The sequence below is a fragment of the Telmatherina bonti genome, assembly GCF_933228915.1.
Source record: "Telmatherina bonti genome assembly, chromosome: 7".
Lineage (NCBI taxonomy): Eukaryota > Metazoa > Chordata > Actinopteri > Atheriniformes > Telmatherinidae > Telmatherina > Telmatherina bonti.
In genome coordinates this window covers 16,058,975-16,083,508 of record NC_136625.1, presented here as the reverse complement: position 1 = coordinate 16,083,508, position 24,534 = coordinate 16,058,975, and the positions used below count along the sequence as shown (strand labels likewise).

General features: G+C 38.9%; 2 protein-coding genes across 2 annotated transcripts; one reads left to right on the top strand and one right to left on the bottom strand.

Moving 5' to 3' along the window:
* The first annotated feature begins 242 nt into the window (after positions 1 to 242).
* On the top strand, positions 243 to 8,372 carry ndc1 (NDC1 transmembrane nucleoporin). The gene is made up of 18 exons (XM_079244108.1): positions 243 to 353; positions 1,215 to 1,335; positions 1,440 to 1,541; positions 1,801 to 1,975; positions 2,060 to 2,186; positions 2,383 to 2,491; positions 2,680 to 2,731; positions 2,840 to 2,972; positions 3,301 to 3,393; positions 3,495 to 3,576; positions 3,699 to 3,860; positions 3,959 to 4,219; positions 4,358 to 4,470; positions 4,880 to 4,930; positions 5,461 to 5,524; positions 5,637 to 5,737; positions 7,401 to 7,561; positions 7,654 to 8,372. The coding sequence occupies exons 1-18, from the start codon at positions 252 to 254 to the stop codon at positions 7,715 to 7,717; spliced, it is 2,073 nt and encodes a 690-aa protein (XP_079100234.1). The 5' UTR covers positions 243 to 251; the 3' UTR covers positions 7,718 to 8,372.
* A 2,467-nt stretch (positions 8,373 to 10,839) lies between these two features.
* On the bottom strand, positions 10,840 to 22,413 carry dcaf8 (DDB1 and CUL4 associated factor 8). The gene is made up of 13 exons (XM_079244290.1): positions 22,179 to 22,413; positions 21,609 to 21,684; positions 21,400 to 21,495; positions 20,478 to 21,133; positions 19,413 to 19,553; positions 19,219 to 19,313; positions 17,086 to 17,196; positions 16,805 to 16,935; positions 16,258 to 16,365; positions 15,942 to 16,072; positions 15,011 to 15,130; positions 13,464 to 13,580; positions 10,840 to 13,247 (listed from the first exon to the last, which is right to left on the bottom strand). Exons 2-13 carry the CDS (start codon positions 21,643 to 21,645, stop codon positions 13,140 to 13,142), a joined length of 1,851 nt encoding a protein of 616 aa, XP_079100416.1. The 5' UTR covers positions 21,646 to 21,684; positions 22,179 to 22,413; the 3' UTR covers positions 10,840 to 13,139.
* Positions 22,414 to 24,534: the final 2,121 nt, after the last annotated feature.

The following is a 24,534-nucleotide window of genomic DNA, read 5'->3' as shown; positions in this document are numbered from 1 at the left end:
ATTGTAGTATAATTTTTTTGGACTAATGTGTTTAGTAAATTTTAACATCAACAATTTTAACATTGTTTAGCTGATTTTTCCTTTTTATAAAAAGAGTTTTCATTTCTATATTTATCTTTTTGATAGACAGCCACATTTAAACTGAACTTATATGGACTTTAAATGTTGCGCACAGGCAGGAAGATGGACAACTTTCATTCTGGGTCCTTCCGAGGTCCTTTGAAATGCATGTGGCGCGATGTGGGAAATGGATGGTAAATAGTTTAACAGCTGAAGAAAATATCATCGACAAGTGGGTTACTATTGAAATAAAAATGTTTTCAACGTATACAAGTTGTTGGTTTATTCGGAAGGTAAGTCTTTTTTATTTTTAGAGACAGTTAGTCATTCATAAAATCAGAGAAAGTTTAGATTGAGCTAGCATGCTAGCTGGGGAGTGTGGCTAACGACAGAACAACAATGTGAAACCAAAATCATGCAAATGATCATTATTCAGATGACAATAATGCAAGTGAGGTCAAGAGTATTTGAATAATAAGTCACATAAGATGAGATCTTGGGGGGAAAAAATCAGTCTTTAATCTTTCTTTTTTTTTATGATGATGAATGTCTGGATATTTGTTATTGTTGAGACTAGAAAGATGGGAGCCTTCGTTCACATTTTGTAATTAATCTTGTTGGATTTTATGTACTCTTTTTGTTACATAGAAACAAAATATGACGTTCTGCTGTCTAAAAAGACAGATAAAACAAAATTTCAGCTAGATAAAGCTATCCAAATGTGTAAAACGTGTTCTTCATCACATAAGCAGGGTCTTAGTTTGCAGATTAAATCTGTTCCTTCACCAGAATTGTAATAAACTTGAACGTGTTGGATTTTATGAACCCTGATTGTTACATAGAAACAAAATATTACGTTCTGCTGTCTAAAAAGATAGAGATAAAACAAAATTTATTATTTAACGTAATTTATTAAATAAATAACGTTATTTAACGTTATTTAACTTAAGCAGGGTTTTAATTTGCACATTAAATATGTTCCTTTACCAGAATTGTAGTAAGCTGAGATTTAAATAAATTTACTGGTCTGAATACCAAGCCGGACAACACAACAGTATGTTTATGAAGGTTGATATACATTTCCTGAAAACCAAAGTTAATGTAGAGACGGATTATTTGTTTGTTGTCTATGTAATAATGACGTCTTTAATCAGGTCATTTGCTGGAGGGCTGCAGCCAGCATTGCTTGGGCTGTCTTATTGTTGCCTCCAACCACAGCAATATTTGTCATCCTCAGCAAGTTCAGTCTTTTCCATCCCATCCGAACAATAACAGGTAAGGCACTACACTCACTGGGAAATTTATCCTCACAAGACTTGTGTGTGAAATTGAATTGTTTTTGTCATTTGTATTATTGTTGTTGTTTTTATGAATTTCAGAATGCTTATCACTTCTGACCAGTGCCAGTGCTATTTTCTCCTTCATTTTGCTCGGCGGCGTGATCATCATGGTTGGTTTTTTATTCCTGGAGTATCACACAGGTGAGGGACAAGATACTGTGAAATTATTTATTAGTTTTCTTGTGGCTGACATGTTACCTGGATGTCTTGTATGTAGAACTGAAACCCTTTATTTATTTTTGTGTGTAACTAAAACTAGTTTAAAATGTATTTTCATGCATTATTAATTTAACTCTGTTCCATAATACATAAATTATTGGTACATTAGTGCATTTTTTTAAAATAAAATGTTAAAAATTGATGAATTGTAGTTATAACATTTTTCTCTCTGTGTCTTTAGTAATTCCAAATATTGCCTGCTCAAAAATTGCATTATTTGGTCAGCTTTTCCACCCTCGCCAGTTTGTGATCTCCTTGGCCCATTGCCTCATGGGTATGATTGTAGGTTGGTGCTGTGCTGTCACTACCGGTTTCAGATATGAAACATTAGCCTACTCATGTGCACAGAGTGATGGGTAAGCAGCAGAAACACAAAGCTCTCCTAAAGACCTCTACATGTTTCATTCAGTTTAACTTACTGTGTTTTTAATCCCGAACAGTCATCCTCAGATGTGTCTCAATGAGTACCATCTCATGTTTCTCCTGGCGGGAGCCTTTGTTGGATTTTCACATAGTCTCCTCGGAGTGATCCATAACATGAACTATGTCTCGTTTCATGCTGTTGAGGTATGTGATAGGAATTCACTCATAACTCGACTGATAAAGTTGTAATGACTAGCCTGAATAGATTTTTCTAAAATGCCATTGCACCACAATAAACCTGTTAGAACCTGTCTTGAATAACCGAGTCTAAAGGTTTTTATTGCAAAATTTCAGATTCATACTCTTGGTTCATTGTTGTATATCTATTACTTTTCCCCAGCAATATAAATACCTTCGCTTCAAAGGATCTCTGGGTCTGGTGGTGAAATGCAGCATCTCTCAAGCCTTTTACTCTGTCAGGAACTTCATAGTTTTGTATTTCTTTCTGGGTGAGAATGTTTGTTTATGAATAAATAATATGCTTAGAAAACTAAAATGTATTTTTATCCAATTAGTCAGCTAACTATCCACTGATTTATTGTTAATTACTATAATTTACACAAGTTTTAGTCTTGCTTTTGTCTTTTTGTGTTCAGTTCCAATAATTACTGTAAGATGTTTTATTTAATATTTATAGGATACATTCCAAAACCATGGATCTGTAAAACACTGAATCTACAATTGGACAGGTTAGTGAGTTTGAATAAATGTAAAACACATCTAAATATTTTGTGCATTTGAACTTATGAACCAGTTTTCAGTGTGTTAGATACATGTCTGTGACCCCCCCCCCCCAGCTCCGTCAACCCTCTTGATAGCATAGCTGGACTGTTGGACCTCTCCCTCCTCTACCACCTCTGGATCAGTGCTACATACCTGCTCTTCATGTGGTACATCACTCTGTTGCTCTTTAGGATTTTTGTCTCTGAGGTATGTGCTTTTGTGTAAGGCAATATGGAGGCATTTCCTTATATTTAACATGTAATAATGTTCTATTATGATGTGCTTTTTTTGCTGGAGTAAAGCAGTTATGGGGTTTCTGCTTACTAGTATTGTTGGGAAGAGGACCATGGTGATCTTTTTATCAAATAGTTTAAATAGTACTGATTGGTATGTTGCTGAGAAGTGTTGTTTTATCATTTGTAAGCAGTAGGGGGCAGCAGTGCCACTGGTTTTAGTGTCTAAGGAGCTGAATAATACCAAAATGGCTGCATTATTTTAAGATAACACAACTAAATCTAATATATTTCCCCTCCAGGTCTACAGTTTTCCTGTGCAGTCATCTTTTACTGAAGATGCCCACCAGTGTCTTCCTAAAGTTCTCACTGATAAACAGCCAATGATATTAAAGGTATGGAAAATCCACTTGCACTTTTGGCCTCTGTTTATTTATTTATTTATTTTTTTATTTCCATATTTGATAATTGACACATTTTTTCCTCCAAATGTCAGTTTCTAGCTTTGCAGGACTTAGCTTTGTTGTCTCAGCATTCTCCATCACGGCGCAGTGAAGTCTTTAGTCTGAGTCAGCCAGGTCTGTTACTGTGTTTGGATTCTTCTTTTGTGCCATTCCATATTTTCCATCATCTGTCTAACTATTTACTTTTTTTTTTATTTATTTATTTTTTTTATATAAATTATTCTTGTCTTTCCTAGGAGGACATCCTCATAACTGGAATGCAATCAGTAACGAGTGTCTGTCTCTGCTGGCTGATTTGACTCAAAGACTCGTGGCTTATCATGAGACCGTCGCAACCAACGGCAGGGCAAAATCTCTGTCGAGCGGGAGTGAAAGAAAAACTTCATCTGAAACATCAGGTATGTTGCTCTTTACCAGTGTCTGAAATATATGAAGTCTTGTGGATCACTGTATTAAGCAGAATTTGTAATATTTTTTATTTTTTGTAATCCTAAAGTGACCTCAGGTATTGAAGATGTGATGAGTCCAAAGCCTGTTTTCTTAATGAAAACTCCAGCTTCAGTGTTTGCGCGCTCCATTGCTGGTGACCCACAGAGCCCTCTGACAGCACCGTTCACGCCCGACCTGGACAGCCCTTTTGCTTCCCCTGCCATGCGACGTCTCACCGCTCCGGTGGAACAAGGTTCACCATGGTACGGCACAGTCCAGAGCCCCCACATCATGAGAAGAGCACCAAAACTCTGGTCCACCTCCACAGGTAAGAGAATTACAATCAAAACTTTTAATGAAAACTAGTTTCATTTTGTAATTGTGATGAAAATAAAAGTTAACTGTAATTAAATCAATGTAGTTTTAAATATATTCTAAAAGCTAATAAGCTTCTCTCTCTTTTCAGGTTCTCAGGTCAATGGTAGCCCCCCTCCCTCCCCAGCCTCAGTTCCTAGTCCTAAACAGGAACCCTCGAAACCAAGTTTTCTTGCTCAGTTCCTTCAGAACAGAAAAGAACAGGTAAAAAACATTGCCTCATGGTGGGTTTATTTCACTTTTTTTTTTTTTTTGCCCATCACTCTGCTTTGGGCATTAAGGCTGTCCTAACTAGTTAGTTAGGTAGTATTAGGTTACTCAACAGGTCTTGAGTAACTTGGAATCAAACAAAGTAGTTTGTTTTATATCAACCAGTTACATCTGATCTGGTTGAAGAAAGGCAAAGAAATGACACATAGACTGCTGTTTGAATCTCAGCTTCTCACTGGTTGCTTAACAAAAAGAAAGGTTGCAGTTTTACCAAAGTTGTCAAATGCATTTTTTTTCTAGAAGGGTGTGTCGTTGGCCAGGAAGTGTGAAAAGCCATTATTTGTGTTGATTATCATAACTACTTTTAATAGAAAACACCTCTGCACTTAATTTTCTCATTCAGGTTAAAAATTTCTTGGCAAAGCGGGTGCTGATAATGTATTTATTTAACAAGGTAAGCATGTGTGTCGACTGTGCATGAATATGTCAGGGCTCCCGCATGTGCTGGTCTGACAAAGTAGATTTTCACTTAGTTTTAACACATCTGATATCCTCACATGTAGCCATCACTAATTTAACTCCTGTTTGTGCGGGCATTACTAATGTAGCTTTTTTCCATCCATCTAGTTGTTACAATGAGCCTTACTAATTACCTTAATAGCTTGAATTGAGGGATCGTGTAACACGGGCCTTGAAACTGCCAAAAGCAAGATTTCTGAATATTTACTGTTTTCTAAATATTGGAAATTCTTGTTTACGCAAACAAATCCAAACTTTATCAGAAACAGATTTCATATCGATAGTTGCCATTTGCTTTATGTATTTACTAGTTTAGTTGCTATCTTTTCCTTCCTCTAATTAATAGTGCATGTTGTAGTGTAATCTCACTGATGTCTATCTAACGACTTAAGTCTGAGCTCGTCTGAATCTGTTCTTGTCTTTTTTTTAAAGAGAACTCATTTTAGTAAATGTTGTGTTCTGCAGCTTCCAGAAGCTTCCAGTCAGGCTCTCTTTGCTGACAGCCAGGCTCATATCTGGGCTTTGGAAGGTAGGAGCAGAAAGTGTCGGTTTTTATTTGAAGTGGATGAAACCTCTTGAAACATCCAGTTGATTTTTTTTTTTTCCTGTTTTTTTTTCCACGATCTTGTATCCACCTGCAGGGTTGTCCTACCTTGTGCAAGCCTCTTTCTCAGAAGACCAGTTTGGAGTTGTGCAGACTTCATTGCCCAGCATTCTCAGCTCCATGCTGCTCTTACAAGAGGCAAGTTATTATGGTTTGCTGTAGCCATACTGGGTACACATGTTCTGATATGAAGTTCCCCATATGATACATTTTAGGGCCGTGATGATATGCATTTGTCCCAATTCGATTCGATTCCAATTTTTCTTAAGGTGCCGATTCAATTAAAATTGCAATTCTCACAATTCTTCGATATTGCTGATTTTTTTTTTTTTTGTAGATTGAAAACAAAACAATTTACAAAACTCTTTTTTTTTTTTTTTGCTTGTCATTTTTCTTGATTTCAATCAGGAAAAAACAACACAGCAGCCAGACCATCATTCTGCTGCTATAATGGCCAAGAAGACAAATAAAAAGATCAATAAAAACTGTTTTTAGTAAAATATGTTTTAGTTTAATCACTTCTGACTGTACCAAGCAGGATTACATCAGATAAAATAGGTACTACTACCTAAATTTAATCTCACTTAAATTACCAAGGGTGGTACAGACCACACTGTCAACGTTCACAAGTTTTAAATCCACATTTATGACAAATTAGAACTAAAAAACTTAGGTGTATTTAAAAAAAAAAAAAAAAAGTGCTACAGGTTGATACGGACCAGTTTTTTTTACTACTAAAATTTCTGATACAAACTTGCGTAGCTGACTTTTCTAAGCACAGAAAGACAGTGGGAGTGAGTAAATAATATGTATGCTGCCAAGGGAAATGTAAAACCAGCACTCCTAAAGTTTTTAACTGCCATCTGATAAGGATATGTACTACTTGAAATGTATTCATTTAAAAGAGAAAGTGCTTCTGAAGTAACATAATCTTTTTTTTTTAGTTTTTGAGCCGTAAATAAAATAATTAGTTGAGAAACAAGCACACCGTTTAGTGAAATAGTAGACATCATTTAAACTTATAGTTTACTATCAAAAACTGCAGGATAGTAAGAACTAAACTTTATTTGTTGACTTTGCTTCACATCGTTGCAAAGTGTGATGGATCTGGATGAGAAGCTTCCAGGCTAAAAATGGCTCCTTATGCCGTCCTGCTGGGTGTCCTTAGAAATTTACTGACAAATTGTTCCCAAACAACAATCTGCCAAATAATTAATGGTAGGGTGTTTGAATTCATTATACTCATACATCAAACACATATTGCAGAAGACATGGGCAGCTCCCAAAAAGCGTGAACATTTATTATGAAAATAAAATGATCTTTATTAAACCATGCGCCTTGTGTTTTCAGCAAGCTGGTTGAAAATCTGTCAAAGTTATGATTCATTTCATATCAAACAGACCATACAGTGTAGAGGTGGAAAGAAACTGAAACAAATGCAATGTTGCCAATTAGATCTTACAAGTTAGTACATGCCTCTCCTTGATTAGCATCAACACTGTTATCTGCTTGTTAAGACATCGAATGTACATGAATGATCATGGAATAAAGGTTTACTGGCCAGAGGTGTTTTACCTGATTGCTTAGCCCATATAGAAGATTTGTTTTAGAGCTATTTAGTGTAGGCATCGCCCAGATTGGGACATCCAGTCCTGCTTTTTTCATTTACATATCCAAATGCCTTCAGTATGTTTGTCAATATTCAGAACTACAAACATATCTTTATATTAACATGTAAACCGTATATACTTGAGGTCATTATGCTTCAGTCATTTTATTTAATGATGTCCTCATGTACAGGCTGTTGACCGACACTTCAAGCTGCCTCATGCATCCAGTAAGCCTGTCAGGTTGACCAGCAGCATGGGAGACTCCAGCTACAAAACACTGCGTTTTGCTCTCAGGGCCACCATCAAAACCGCCATCTACAGAATAACGACCACCTTTGGCGGTCACTTGAAGTAAGACTGCCTGTGACTTCAAATCTGACAAGTATCTTTTTTTTTTATTCTCCTCCTGAATGTTTGTAACTCTGTCTTTGTTCGCTCTTTAGTGCCGTTCACGTGTCTGCAGAGCACCGGAAAAGATTGCAGCAGTTCTTGGAGTACAAAGAATAACTTTGAGTTCTGTGCCTTCTCGTCAGAGGGAAATGTGTGTGAGTGTGAGTGAACATGTCAGCGTAAGAGAAACAAGTGAGAGTCCACGGTAGTGCCTCTTTTAATATTTATGTCTGCACTGTCATGGATTGTAATCAATAGGCAGGATCATATCTCCTACATGCATGAGATAGGGAAGGACCGGGCGTACGATTTGGAGATAGTTTTGCTAACTGCATGTGGGGCTCTCTTCCAATTACTTTTTGTATTTGATTTAAAAACAATCATATGACTTTTGTTAACTGGGACGAGCATTTAAAGCTCTGTGTGCTGCAGTTTCTTCATTTCATCTGTCATTTGGTCATAGTTTGGTTGATGAGCGCAACAGTGCGTGTGTTGGCAAAGAGGATGTTTTTGTTTTGATTTTTGTCTGAAATGTGCTCTGAACAGGTTTTCATAGATCTGGCTTCGGTCAGGTGAACTGCAGGTGTAGAGCTGTGTGTATCAGCTCAGTGAACACAGATTCGAATGTTTGTATGTTGACTTTGTTTGTCACATTAGTTTTTGAGAGATGAGGCTGTCCTGCCAGATCAGAGACTCTGATCTTATTTCTAGTGAATAAATGTCACTGCCAGCGTGAGTTTGACTTCCCACTCAAGAAACTTGTTGAATAATAAAAATGTTTCTAGAAAGTCTGATGATTGTGTTATTATTAGTCATCCGAGTTGCACGCTTTGAAACATCTTTTAACCTTTACCCTAAAAGCAATTCTTCACCCTACAAAATTCCTTTAAGAGGATCATCAAGCAAGAATGACACAAAATGTGCTCAGCTTTCTGAAGAGGTTCTCACTGTAATGGTCTAAGATTTTAGATACCTAAACTTGTAAAAAACATTAGATAAGTGCCATAAATGATCTGAAAAAGCAGAGTTTAGTTCTGGCTTTCTGGGCAGTTTTAGAGCCTGAAGTTACTGTAGTATTAGTGTAATATTTACATTTTTGATTTCTAATCATTTTACATCCACGTGCGGCAGCACAGTGCTGGTTGCCCAGTGTAATTAAGAAGAAATGACAAATATACAATAAGTAAGTGAATTCTATCAAACTGAGGAGATTCCTGACTAATGACCACAGAGAGGAAAAATTAAAATGAAACCCTCATGGTTTCCTAACCCTCACACAGACCACTAACGGTTACAAAAGCATGAGTATTATCTATGCAAGCATCTGAAGCATGGCCTAATCAGTTTCACTGTGCAGAAAAAGTTGTTAATTATAAACCTAAGTTTTCCAGTCATCAAAGCCACAGTAATCCTACGTGCTTCAACACAAAGCAACAAAAGAAAATCCTATTATATTCCTATTCAGTGGACGGCATTCCAGGACTTTTCCAGGTATGATGAACGTGGAAACCCTGAAAGTTATTTAAAAAAAACAAACATTTGATGTTATGACAGCAAACTGGTGGTCTCATTCAATGAGCATCTGCCTATAAATGTAAGGACACAGCTACTACAGTGCTGTATTTGTCCTTAGAGTTGACTTGGACGATACTGCAATCCAGTATCTATTAAAATTGTGTACCACCCAAATTAAAATAAAATTCAGTTATTTCTACTTGTCATAAACCCTATATTTTATTCCCAGTAAAACATGAACATATTAGATTTTGAAACTATATTTTATCATTTTATGGAAAGTACGGGCTCATTTTGAATTTGTTGGCATCAAAAGATCTAAAAACAAATGTTGGAACGGGGGTAATAAAAGGCAGGATACCAATAAAAAACATCTGGAGGTCTGACAACTAAGTTAACTGTCAACAGATCAGTAGCATGACACAGTCTGACTGGAGCATTTCAGTGAGGAAGAGCCTCTCGGATGGAAAGATGGGCAGCAGTTCACCAACGTGTGACTGCATCAACAAACTGGTAGAATATCAAAAGTATGTTCAACCTGTGGTATGTAAATATCAAATCTCTGTGTACATGGGACAAGGGTGAAAATCAGAACTGGATGCTGTGATCTTTAGGCTGCATTAGAAACGGCAGTGGTTTTCTACTGGAAATGACTGCATATTCTCAGGAAGACTTCTAGAAAAGACTCAGTTCAACACCATATAGAAGTGAGAGAGTGAAAAAAATGTTAACAGGATCCAGAAACGCCACCGCATCCTCCTCAGAGCAAAAGCTTATTATAGACGGTCTGAGAAAAGTGAGAAACTTGTGGTCAGATTAGGAGCACACAGGTCAGAGAAGGACCATCCATGTTATTATCAGAAGATGGTAAAACATCCTGCATGTCTACGGCACGTTCAGCTTACACATTTCTAAAGGCTCAATCAATGCTTAAAACTACTAAGAAGTTTTAGAGCAGCATGTGTTCCTATCCAGACATCTTTCTGGAAAAACTTTGCGTATTTCAGCTGAAGCATTCATTCTGCATCCATCATGTCAGCATGACTTCACGGGAGAAAAGGTGAAAGCTGAACATCCTGCAACAAAGACATGAGACTGTTCAGCAGCTTTTAATCCTGCATTGGACAGAGGTGGGATAACATTCCTATCCTAAAACTCCAACAACTGGTCTCCTCACATCCCAGATGTTTATAGTTGCTAAGAGAGGATGCTACACAAACATCACCCTGTTCCAACTTTGACACATTGTTTGCATCAACTTCCAAGTGAATATTTTCCATAAAATGTCTCGGTTTCAACATTTCTTAAATGGACCATCGTTTATTGGAAAGAAAATTTGCATTATTTGATATGCTCTGGTGGACTTTATCTTTTGGTTTTACTGCAGACATTTATCTAAACAACTGACTACACAGGTACTTCATATATCTAAAGAACTATTTATGTTTTCATGCTCATCAAAGTGTCACAGTGATATCAGGATTCATCGTTTCTCAGACTTGAAATCGGTTATTGAATATATTTCAAGTCTGGATATTTTAATCTCCTGTGGACTTCATAATTCTTTTTTCCTTCAACTTCGACACATTAATGTTATCTCCTAATGATATTAGATTACCTGAAAAACATTAGAACTCTAAAACTTCATAGTTAATCAAATGAGTCCATGTTTTACATTTCATGAAATGTACAACAAGCAGACAGTAAAATGACAACATCAGGAGCACTGTCTTTTTGTTTATTGCACAAATTGTACATATTTCCAACTGAAATAGTAGAACACAATATTAGGCGGTGATGGGAAAAGAATTGTTCATCAAAAGCCTTATTCATTATGTATACAAGATGCCAAAAATAGCCAGTGGGAAAATCTGGATAGAACTGTCTGAATGATTGACTGAGATCTTCAAAGTATTTTCTCTTTGTTTAACAAGAAAAAGAATCCAAACTGGAGTACTTTAAATGACTGTGTTTCTGTTCATCACAGAGAGATGTCAAAAGGAAAACATGTCATGTCAACTTTTTTTCTTTTCTGGATTTTAAAAGTACTTTTGTGGTCATACAGTATAGAATATAAACCTCTGCATCAATACCAATTGAATGTTTAGACCCCCCCCCCCCATTTTAAAGTCAAACAGCATTTGCTAAAGTTTTTTTTCTTTTTTTTTCTTCTCAATTTTAATATATATTTATATATGTACATATAAATTCAACTAACTACAGTTCTCATAGAAAATGAGAAAAGCTGGACTTTATCGCTCTTACACAACAAATGACTGGCAAGCATATTGACCCCCCCGTTGCTCCCTCCCTCCTCATTTTTGAGCCAGTGCTAATGCAGCACCCGACCTGGGTCAAATGGGGAAATATGTAATTTTAGACAAGTTTGCTCCATTTCCAGATGAGTGAACCAACAGAACTCTTATACGTAACTACGACCAGCAGGCATCCAGCTGCAATGCCAGGCTTGCAAGAAGGGGAATTGTTTTGCAGGCTACTAAGCATCCTGGAGTTCATGCTGGCTGCTGTAAAACTGTGTTTCCTCGCTTCTTTTTTTTTTTTTTTTTTTTTTTTTTTTAAACAGATTACATCATCCTGTGAAATACTGAGCTCTGGAAATGCTGGTAAGTGAGGTTTATGACCAAACTAAACAGGTTCAGCCATTTGTCTTTCGTTATAGACTTGTGGCAAGAAGCCCAAAAAAGCTATTATAATAATATTACTGGGGTTTAACAAGGTTATCTCGTTTGGCTCATAGGCAGTGTTTCAACTGTAGTTGATCCAGGTCGGGTCTGGCTCTTTAAAAAAATAAAATGAAATTTAAAAAAAAATTAATCATAGTTCCCCAACAGAGCTTGAAATCTGTTACCCTTTCCTATACACACGCTGAATACTATTTACCTCTTAATTTCTCACATTTATTAAGAGGTGAACTGAAGATTTCTTGTTGAAGATTAGTTTCTGAATGGAGAGAGGAGGAAGAAAGAAGCAGAAGAAAGGATGGAAAAGAAAACCACCTCTCCTCATTCAAAATATGCTCAAGTGCAAAATATTCCCCAACTCAAAAAAAAACAAAAAAAAAAAAACTCTAAACTTAATTTCACTGGAGTTTTCAACATGTACAAAGCAACAGGTCCATCTCCAACATCACACACGGTGCACAATTAGTCGTTCACACACTATAGCATCCCTGATTTGTAGTGCACTCAGCAGTGATGGAGGAGGGTTGATGTTAAGTGGAGGGGGACATGGAAGGTAATGTAGCATTTGGAGATTTAAAAAGAAAAATGTTCTGGGATCAAACATGAAAAATTCAACGAGCTGCTTCAAATCAGAGAAAGAAAAAAAAAAGAAAAGCACAAGACTGGGGCAAAGTAGCGAGCGTCACTGGGCTTTCCATCACCTCACACGATTCAAATCTTAAAGGGAATCACATTTTGGGGATTGTTTGAGGGTATAAGCCGACGCCCTTTCTCCCTGCTCACCCCCCCCCTTCATCTGCACAGAAAGCAAAGGGAAAGAGATGGGAAACTATGTGCTGGTGTAGTAAAGCTCACTACAGGTTGCCTAAATTTGGAAGTATTTTTTTTTTGCCATTCATGCACAGTACATCTTTCTGAGTCTATGCAGAACACACCGACAATGTACGGACGAGCAGAAGCCTCCAAGTCAGGGATGTGAGTGCTCACTAAGCCTCTTCTATTCTCACAAAATTCAGGATTCTGGAAGTGCAGCTGTCTGCAGTCACTATGTGCACACTCATCCACACGGCTGGGAAACCAGGCGTTAAGCATCTCTGTCCCTCTGCTTCACCAGTATGTTTATGTAAATGTATTTTTCTGTTTGCATGTGTGTTAGGAAGAAAAAAAGCAAGAGAATCAAAGAAAAACAGCCTGTGGTTTATCAGTGTTTGAGTGTGCCAGTGTGTCAATAGTGCTTGCCTATGTGCATCAATTCAAGGGCAATAAAGAGTGTATAAATGTATGTTTAAGTGTGTGTCTCTGTGTGTGTATGTATGTATGGTTCAAGATGACATGCACTGGACATGATCTGGACCTCCTTCCTCTTCGTCCGAGGAATCCGGAGAGCTCCAGGACTCATCTGTGTCTGCATCTGCTCCCTCACGGCGAGCCTGGAAATGAGACAGAGAGAACTATCTTTATATAAGTTCCATAATAATCACAGGTCTTATGGTGACCGCCAAAAACCAACCATTGTTGAGCAAAATCATGCCTTCCTTTTATCATTCAGCATCTTTCCAATCCGCCTCAAAACTCGCATTTTCCATAAAAAAAATATTTTCCATCCTCTCTTCCTGTTTTTAAACTTCTTAGAACAAGGAGCTCACCCTTGGGGGTCTTCTGTTCCTCATGTGTCTCATCAGGAACCAAAGCAGTTGGGTATCATACTGGTCACCATGGCGCACACTGTCCTCATCCCGTTCTCGCTTGTTTTTCTTCATCACCTTCATGAACCAAACAAATTGTTAAAGAAGTAAATGTGGTGATCACATAGTCTCAGCAAACATATCTAACAAACCAAACATTAAAGCCACTGACTTGTTTGTATTTTGGCAGCTTATGATTCTGAAAGCAGTGTGAATTAAGAATAATTACATTTTTGCTGAAGTTTTCTTTTTTTTAATAAAATGAAATAATTCCACTCATTTTGTTAAAGCAGTTTGCTTTATCTCCCAAAGATGAGTACAAAATTATTCTGTTAAGTTCAACTTGAGCATTTAACCAGCAGTAAGTGTAAAGAGAAAGTAAAAGCTCCAACCAGCTTTAAAAAAAATAACAGCCACAGAGGGATCAATGAAACCAGCACCCTTTTCTTTGTCCCTGGAAAGACATGTCTCTTTTCCCCATACTTTTCTTTTAGCAATATGTTTTAAATGCAAATAAACATGTCAAAGAGATGTATTAAACATTTTCATTCAGAAAACTGATGTGAACAAAATTAAGTGGAACTTGCAACCGGGACAAAAGCTTGTGACAACACAAAATGATGCATTACACTGGATCTTTCAGACATTATTGCTTCATAGATTCAGATAATTATAACTTCAGATTGGTTTCTAATCTTTTTGTGATTGATTAGGTTTCTTTTTCTGCATGTTTTTTTTTTTTTTTACAATTATGTAAAAAAAAAAAAAAAAACATTTATTTTTTGGTCATAACTTATTTAGTATCATTTTCATAGTTTGTAAGTTCTGACATGATGTGCTTCATTAAAGAAAAAGAGAGTTATGTAGTAGCAGCAACCTTGTTGAAAATGTGTGTGTAGGCTGGTACTTCCCACATGGCACCTCTCATAAATGAATTTCAGTACCTGAAACAGTTGTGTTATTTCATGTGTAAAAAATGCTGAATAGACACCATCTCATTGCACTCAAAGAACAGATGTTTATTCTAATGCTTAGTGTAAAGATGGATATGCAACACCAGTCAAATCTCTGGAACAACCAGCTCATTCAAATCAAATGAATAAATTTCTATTGGTAAGCAATTTCTCTCTGGAATTATTAAAGTTTTTTTTAAATCTACCTTTTTTAATTTAACCCATATGCCCACTCAAAGAAATCCACTTTTAAAAAATAGTTGTTTAAATATAGGAAATTGACATAAAATTTAAAACTTAAAATGAATAACTGAAAAGAAGCAGCCCTAAAACCTTCTTAATTGTACAATCATTATATTACGAGCCATGGTTTTGAAGCATTTGAGTCAAGAAAACATGCAAATTTAAACATCCTAATATAAACTAACTAAATCAGTTGCACTGCAATATTACACAGTAAAGCTGCTTGCATCAAGTAGCCTTTTCGTGAAATAGTAAAATATCACAAATACAAGCAAGATTTTAAAAAGCATCTAATAAAGCTTGAACTAATACCTCTTTTAGACCCTTCAGTCCTGTGGGGTTTTCAGCTGTGGGTGCCCACAGTTTGATATCATGGTCTAACCCACTGGTGGCCATACCTGGCAGATGGGGATGAGGCTCCAAACAGTTCACCTGAAGTAGTGAAGAGTAATGAGGAAGTTTGTTAATGCAACCATACTGTAGCCAATACTTTAATGTTATAGATCAAAAATACAAGAGTCAGCCACTAAAACAAAGTTAAGCGTAAATTTCTAAAGGGCTGGGTCTTTCTAAAGATGTCATCTAATACACATTAGTGAAACAACTGCATTGATTACTATTAATTAATTACAGAAAAATGATCACATTAAAAAGTTAACCCATTTAACTGCAGAACTTTTGTCAGGGCATAATTTCCTGGTACAACGAATACACTGATGCACACGATACCTCCGATACTAACTTAGCAACATTGGCACTATGTTTAGCCATTTCCCAGACTGCTCTGGGAAGTGTGTTTACAGACAAAGCGAGCACACACAAGTCTCGCGTAGCTTTTTCTGGTGGTATCGGGGACTCTTCGTGAGTAACATTAAGGGTACATTCACATCAACCTTTTTTTTTTCCATTTGCTCATTAAGTCCACTTCCTTTTTGGTGAATGCGCCAAACGAGTTCTGATTCAGATCAAAGATCCGGACTTGGTCTACCTACAAATGCAGGTCTCGGTCCATTTCAAGCGGACCAAACACAGGAAGCAGACTACAAAGTTACAGAAAAAGTCACTTCCTGCATTTGGTGTAGTGTTGCATTGTGGGTATCAATGGCATTAAGGGTCCTCTGCCTCGTCTGCTGTTCATACTGCGCCCATTGTTACAGTATAGTTTGGCAGTATACTTTCGTAAGATATGATAAAACACACACGAACACAGATATGTTTAGTGCACTTTCCCACTCTCACTTACCACTCCTCCTTTATCTCCTTCCATGAACTGAACTATGCGAGCAGAGTACTTGTCCCACAGGTAAATGTGTCCACAGTCACTACCACTGACCACAAACTCACTGCAGGGTCCATAGAAATTCACCCCCTTCACTGTCAAACAACAGAGGTAAAGGCACAGGATGATGTGTTTGGTGTGAGCAGTTTTCAGACACTCAAAAAGACAGCTATAATTTCCTGCAGTCGGTTAAACGTTTGCAAAATTCAGCTCTACCCGAGAGCAGAAGTCATTTTCAAAGTGCCACTTGACAATTTAAATGGGAGGCTGAATTCAATACCCGTGGCGTTATTGCGATGTCCCTTGTATCTCCTGCGATAGTCTGCCCCGTCACTGTGGTTGGAGTCAAACAGGTAGATGTCCTCATCATTGTAACTAGCCAGGAGTTCTGGAAAAAGTTAAAACAGGTTGCAAAATTCCTTTAAACAAGGGAGGTCTTAACTTCCAAGGATTTAGGAGCAATTTAGACAACTTAGGCCAAAGAGCTGATGAATCTAAGACAATGACAACTCCCTACTGAAACGCAGGTAAATAATCTATTGAGTTATGTGTTTAGATCTATTTTAATTCACTAGAAGTAGAGAATATTTGTTATTTAAAGACAACAGACCAAGTATAAATTGCATAAATTGTAGATCTGATCATTTATAATCAATGTTTAAGGAACATGCATAGAACTGACAGAAGCATTGTTATTAATGAGTCATCAAACTGAGTTAAACATTTACCTAAAACTAAGTTAAAAATTCAAATGATTTCATTGAGATATAATATTCTTAACATTTTTTTATAAGAAGAGATTGTTTATGTTGCGTAAAGAAATTCACCTGTGCCATCATGACTGTAGACAAGACAGGTAATGTTGGTTTTGGATTCGCTGGAAACCAAATGCGAGGGACAAAACTTTTTCAGTACACCATTGTTGTCGTTTTCATTAATCTTCCTCTGGTCGTAGATCCTATAGAAAGGGAGAAAAGGTGGGTGGTGAGAAGAAAAAAATAAATCACAAGAGTAACATCTAACTGATCAGATCTTATAAAGTGTATTTGAAGTATTCGATTTCCATGAGTAGAGGAATAAAACACTGAAGACACATCAGCATTCTTACCTTACATACTGATCCCTCCCACCAACAGCAAAGTGGTGTGTCTTGGCTGGGTTGACAAAGATGGTGTATAGTCCCACTTTTTTATCACCCTCCTTTACAACCACCAGTTTACTACCAAACACAAATAAGAAGAAAAAAAATAAGCAAGCAGTTTTAAAGATGATTATGCTATAGTGTAGATGCAAGGAAACTGCAGTGAAACTTTCCCAAAGAGAAACTTTTAATAACTACACAAGAAAGAAACTTGATGGCACTTTACTGTATCAACTCATATGTTTAGATTGAATGTATTGACACTGTTCTTATTTCGGACTGAATTTTATTGACAGCCTTGAATGTGTTTTACTTAATTTTACATTTTGGTGTTTATATACGTATTTGTATTTTGCATGTATATAAAAAGGCACATATGTGTAACTTGCGTGGACATCGGGGGCAGTACCGCTGGATTGGCAGACTGGGGTGGTGGTCCCCCTTTTTAAGAAGGGGGACCGGAGGGTGTGTTCCAATTACAGGGGAATCACACTCCTCAGCCTCCCTGGTAAGGTCTATTCAGGGGTCCTGGAGAGGAGGGTCCGCTGGATAGTCGAATCCCGGATTGAGGAGGAGCAGTGTGGTTTTCGTCCTGGTCGCAGAACAGTGGACCAGCTCTATACCCTCTCTGGGGTCCTGGAGGGGGCATGGGAGTTTGCCCAACCAGTCTACATGTGCTTTGTGGACCTGGAGAAGGCATTCGACCGTGTCCCCCGGGGGCTCCTGTGGGGGGTACTCCGGGAGTATGGGGTACCGGACCACCTTGTACAAGCTGTCCGGTCCCTGTACGACAGGTGTCAGAGCTTGGTCCGCATTGCCGGTAGTAAGTCGGATCCGTTTCCGGTGAGGGTTGGACTCCGCCAAGGCTGCCCTTTATCACCGATTCTGTTCATAACTTATATGGACAGAATTTCTAGGCGCAGCCGAGGTGTTGAGGGGATCCGACTTGGTGGCCTCAGGATTGGGTCCCTGCTTTTTGCAGATGACGTGGTCCTGTTGGCTTCATCTGGTCGTGATCTCCAGCTCTCGCTTGAGCGATTCGCGGCCGAGTGTGAAGCGGCTGCGATGAGAATCAGCACCTCAAAATCTGAGACCATGGTCCTCAGCCGGAATAGGGTGGTTTGCCCTCTCCGGGTCGGGAGTCAGGTCCTGCCTCAAGTGGAGGAGTTTAAATATCTCGGGGTCTTGTTCACGAGTGAGGGAAGGATGGAGCGCGAGATCTACAGACGGATCGGTGCGGCGTCTGCAGTAATGCGGACTCTGCACCGGTCTGTCGTTGCGAAGAAGGAGCTGAGCCAGAAGGTGAAGCTCTCGATTTACCAGTCGATCTGCGTTCCTACCCTCACCTATGGTCATGAGCTGTGGGTCGTGACCGAAAGAACGAGATCTCGTATACAGGCGGCTGAAATGGGTTTCCTCCGCAGGGTGGCCGGGCTCTCCCTTAGAGATAGGGTGAGGAGCTCGGTCATCTGGGAGGGGTTGAGAGTAGAGCCGCTGCTCCTTCGCATCGAGAGGAACCAGTTGAGGTGGCTCGGGCATCTGGTCAGGATGCCTCCTGGACGCCTCCCTGGTGAGGTGTTCCAGGCACGTCCCTCTGGGAGGAGACCCTGGGGAAGACCCAGGACACGCTGGAGGGATTATATCTCTCGGCTGGCCTGGGAACGCCTCGGGATCCCCCCCGCAGAGTTGGCAAATGTGGCTGGGGAGAGGGAAGTCTGGGCTTCCCTGCTTAGGCTGCTGCCCCCGCGACCCGACCCCGGATAAGCGGCAGAAGATGGATGGATGGATGGATGTGTAACTTTTAATTTTTGCAATGCAATGTAATCCGTGTATATTTTCTTATTGTGTAAAAGCCCAACTAGGGACGGGCATTGAAAATTAGCCTCGGCTAAAATGCTGTAGTATGTCCCATCATTCATGGAGCATACTTGTCCTATCAAATAAAAATAAACAAACGTCAGCCTGTCCAAACTTAACATTAGGACGTTAACTTATTTAGCTGTCACTGTTTTTTTTCCCATAGTTCTTACACACAACAGTCACACCTAAATCTCCAGAGTCCTCTTACTTGCTCATGGTATTAAATTTACAATAACTTACTTGGCAGGCCGATCTTGACGCAGGTCAATACCAAACACCACGGCGTCCTCTCCAGCTGACAAAAAGGAACAAGGCGAGTCTGGCTCCAGGGCCAGCTGGGAGAAAAAGAAAGAAAAAAAAAAACTGACTGATAAGCAATTGTTTCACCTTATCTGTTTGACAACAGGGTTTTCATAAGTGTTTCTAATTCTCACCTTGTGTGCAGCCCCTTTATGCTGTGCTACCCGCTTTGTGTTCTTGCAGCGCTGTGTGGCAGAAAGCTCAGCCACCCTGATCTGACCATCGCGAGCACACATGGCCAAGGTGGAGTCTCCACTGTGAGGCAGGAACTTTGCCTGCATAAATCAAGGGCATGGAGATCATTTATCTAGTTTCTGATCCCAAATAACAATGCTTAGTGGCAAAGTCACCCTTGGGATGTTAACTACTAATTTATCCTGTAGTGCTAAAACAACTGCTCAAATTTACACTCAAAGGTCAACAATTACAAATAATAAACATATTATACCACAGTGCAAAATAATATTATTTAGCTTAGCTTGTTTAATTTTAATCCTCCCAATTATGTCTCTCCGCTGTGACCTGTACAATGTAGAAATACTGTCAAAGATGTTTTTATTTTATGAATGCAAGTAGAGAAGAGATAAAGCGCAGGCAAGAAAACTGATGCAGAAATTATTAGCAATGATAAACCATTGTATGCTCTGTGGATGTGTTTTTTGGATCTGTGACAATTAAAGGGAGTGGTATATTTTAATCATGCCTTGAAACTTGAAATCAAAAATATATATGTACATTTATATATGTGTGTTTGCGTGCGTTCACACAAATTCACACAAATTTTAATGGTCATCGGATGGTAAGAATCAAATTAAACAGCAGGCTGAAACAACACAGTGATTTGATGATGCAGACGTGTCCCACATTATATTTATTTAAGTTGGAATAAAATTATTAATCCTAGTGATATTTAATTTTAGTAAAAGACCGTCCCCCTCATTGTGTCAGCACTTGCCTGCCCTGCTTACACGGTTTAAGGAACTAAGATGTGAGTAAAGGCGTAGAGAGGAAAAATAAAGTATGTGTGAAATGGGAAATGACACAGGTACATAATATTCAGTTATACATATTTTCTTCCTTCTGCTTTTGCTTTAAAGACTGCAAATAATATTGTTATGAACAAGTGAAAAAAATTAAAGGGAGAGAAAATGTAGAAATAATGCCAATAATCATCACCTACAGCTTCTCATTTCACTCACCTGAAATACATTGCTCTTGTGTCCACTGTCAAACTCCAGCTCAGCACGGCGGATGGCCCAGTCCCATATCACCACTCGTAGATCATCACTACCTGATGCCAGGCGTGTGCCAGAGGGGTTGAAGTGTAACGTGTTGACACAACCTGTATGCCTCTCTAAGCGACCCTGAAGCTCCAGCCTCTGCACGAGGCAGCGGGCTCCACACACACGCCTTACAAACTGGTGTGAGTTCTGACCGATCTCCCTGGAGCGCAGTGATGGCACTGCTTGCCACACAGGGCCTCGCATATCACGGACTTCTGCTCTCAGCCAGGCCTCCATGGCCTCCTCATCATCATCATCATCGTCGTCATCGTCATCCTTCTGTTCTTCGTCTTCATCGTCATCATCATCATCATCTGAGCTAGAAGAATGGTTGGTGCCGCCACCAGGTCTGTTTCTCTTTCTAGCTGCCCTTTTCCCACTATCTTTTTCTTTAGCCCTCTCTTGTCTCCCTCCTTCACTCTCCCTATCACCATCTTCTGTCAAAGAGTAGAGTCCACTGCCGTCCATGCTGTCTGTATCTTCATCCTCCTCTCCCTCTCTGTTTGTCCCAGTCTCCCCTTCCACCTCTGGCATTGGTTTAGCTCTAGATGCCTCTGTTGTTTCTTTAGGGGCTACAAAAAAAGGGAAGGTCAAAATGTTAAAGACTGTCTCATTGGGATGTAAACAACAAGGTAAACAAAAGATATGCCTAACACTAATTACAATTAACTATGCAAAAAGACTTTAAAAATCTACATTAAAATAATTAAATATACCTGGGTTAGGCCATGCTGAGTTTTAAGAACTCAAATATGTTGTGTAGGTTTTGACAACTTTAAATAATTGTGGCAACATTTTATTTTCAATTGAGTTCCTTCTTAGTATTTCATAGTATTACCGTCTTTAGAGGAAGACTCTGTTTGTTCCTCTTTGCTTCCAGAGGCATTCTCCTCCTTTTGTTGATCTTCTCCTGAATCCTTTTCGTCAGAGCCACCTAATAACAGAAGGTCTTCCCTTTTAAAAACTCTCAAGTCAACGGAACATGGCAGTTGTTTGCTGTTATGGTAAAACAAAAAATAGTTGATTATCTTCAAATACTCTCTTTACCATTAGGTACAGCGGATTTGCCGTCAGCCTCAGCCATACTGTCTCCCTGGTCCTGCGTCGTATCGAGGAAGAACCTCTGAGTTTAGAAGAAGAGAGCAATAATGTTACTTATTTGCAAGCATACAGGTGTGCAAAATAAAGAAGTTTGTATAACTAAACAAGCAGACATTTCAGCTCATACTTGAAGTGTAATGACCGCAGACTACTGAATTATGAGGGATACATGTTACCTGTTAGCCCCATAGCTTTTAAACTAGCAGCCAGGCTAATATTGACAGCTATATACGCTGTTTCTGATGTCATAAACAAACTAACTCGCTTGCTAGCAGACTCGGCCCGACTAATGCCCCATTTGCTTTCTGGTGTCCAATAGTACACAGTCTTCCATAAAACTGCGACTGAACGACGACGTGACACTATTATTAGCCATACCGAACGCTAACTAGCATGTGTGAAGCTAACGAATATCTACAATACAGGTGTCAGTCTTACTTGAAAAGCTGGTTGTATAAATACAAACTAGCGGATATAGCACTGCATTAACTCGCTAACTAGCATAGCTGGCTTTACCTCCACTCGAAGGCCCGACGAGACGTACTTCTTAGTTTAGTCCTAATCTTTATTGCAGATTTGTTTTCTCCACCTCGCTACTTAGCAATTCAGCTAAGTGCCTCTACTAACAGTTCTGTAACAGGAAACACAAAACATGAGGAGTGCATGCACAAAGCTTTAAGATGAAGTCAAAGTATTATACGAGCTAGCTGCGTTCACACAAGGTTGTCCCCTCTGTTTATGTTTTGACGGCTCAGCTTCTTTTTTTTGTGTGTGCAATTCCATATCCGGTTTCGTGCACGCCTGTTTTATTTTCCCCCGGAAGTTAAGAAATTACCAATAATAATAATACTGTAATAATTATCATAATTAATTAATAAAAAATATTTGACAATTCTTCTATAAGACGATTAAAAGTAAATAAAAGTATTACATTTAATAAATGAAAAATCACTTTATATATATATATATATATATATATATATATATATATATATATATATATATATATATATATATATATATATATATATATATATATATATATATATATATATATAATTTATTTATTTTTTATTTAGTTATTTGTTCCATGGTCAGTGAGAATTCCAATGAAAACTGTTGTGCATTATTTTCATATACACTATTCACAAAAAGTTAGGGATATTCAGCTTTTGGGTGAAATTTCACAACAAGCCTAAAATGCATTCAAACCTGTACAGGTGAACTTAATGTGATCTTCTCTAGGCTTTTAAATGCACATGTCCAACTGTTAAATGTTTCAATAAATTTTGCACAAGTTGCTGTTCTCTAGCAAGGAGCTTAACGGCAAAAATCACGGCAGGTGTGTGTGATCCTTGAATTGACCAATAAATGTCCTGGTTCAATTAGAGCTGGTGTTTAAACAGTTGTCCTCATCATGCTGTTCACATTTTGACATCATGAGACCAAGACGACACCTAACAATGGAACAACAGTCCCTTGCCATTGCGATGCTTCAAACAGGACGTTCTCAGACAGAAGTGGCCACTGAGCTTGGAGTGTCACAGTGTCATCAGGAGGTTGCAACAGAGATATGGAGAGACTGGAAGAGTCACAGAAAGGCCTAGAAGTGGACGTCCTTTGGCCACATCCCGTGCTGATGACCGCTACATTGTGAACACTGCCCTGAGAAACCGGATGATGAATGCCACTCAACTCCAGGCACGTTTAAGAGAGGTGAGAGGCACCCAAGTGTCACGTCAGACCATTCGAAACTGTTTACATCAGCGTGGTCTGCGTGCTAGATGACCTGCACGGGTACCTGACCACACCACCAGGCACAGGCATCATCGTCTTGCATGGGCCAGGGAGCATTTACGCTGGACGAGGAACCAGTGGGCCTCAGTGCTGTTCTCTGATGAAAGTCGATTCACACTGAGCAGAAATGATGGCCGGCAACGATGTTGGAGACGTCAGGGAGAGCGCTATGCATCAGCCACTGTTGTCACCAGGCGAGCTTTTGGTGGTGGCGGTGTTACAGTGTGGGCAGGGGTGTCCACTTGGTACAGAACTGCCCTACACTTTGTGAATGGTACAGTGACAAGCCCATTCTACCTGAATAACATCATTAATCCAGTGATTGTGCCCCTACATGAACAGCACAGGCCTAATTTCATCTTCATGGACGACAATGCTCCTGCTCATCGAGGCCGCATCATCAGGGAACGGCTGTTGGAGACTGGTGTACCTCAAATGGAATGGCCTGCACTCTCTCCAGACCTGAATCCCATTGAAAACCTGTGGGATCAGCTGAGCCGTCGTGTAGAGGCTCGAAACCCTGCACCCCAGAACCTCAATGACCTGAGGGCTGCCCTTCAAGAAGAGTGGGATGCCATGCCTCAGCAGGCAATAAGTTGCCTTGTGAACAGCATGAGACGTCGTTGTCAAGCTGTAATTGATGCTCAAGGGCACATGACGAGATATTGAGACGTTCAAATTTTTTGTTGTGGTGTAACTACCATTGTTGTTACCTTTTGTGTTGAATGAATTTTTTGAGATGAGGAAATCAGTAGTGCATCCTTCTACTTAAATGTCTTACTTTTATGATATTATATCACTGTAGCATGAACATATTGTATTTTCCATAAATTTCACCTGAAAGCCAAATATCCCTAACTTTTTGTGAGTAGTGTATATTTACATTTATTTTGGCGAGGTAAACCACTGTAATATCACTCTGTTCCCAGGTGTCACTATAGCAACGCGTTAATGATCTGATTTAGATCAGCTGGCTTTTGACAGTGGTTGTTTAGCACATAAAGTACATCAAGGCCAACATGAAATAGTTCTTATACTTTGGCATATTCAGCATATTCAGGAAAAAATCTTATCA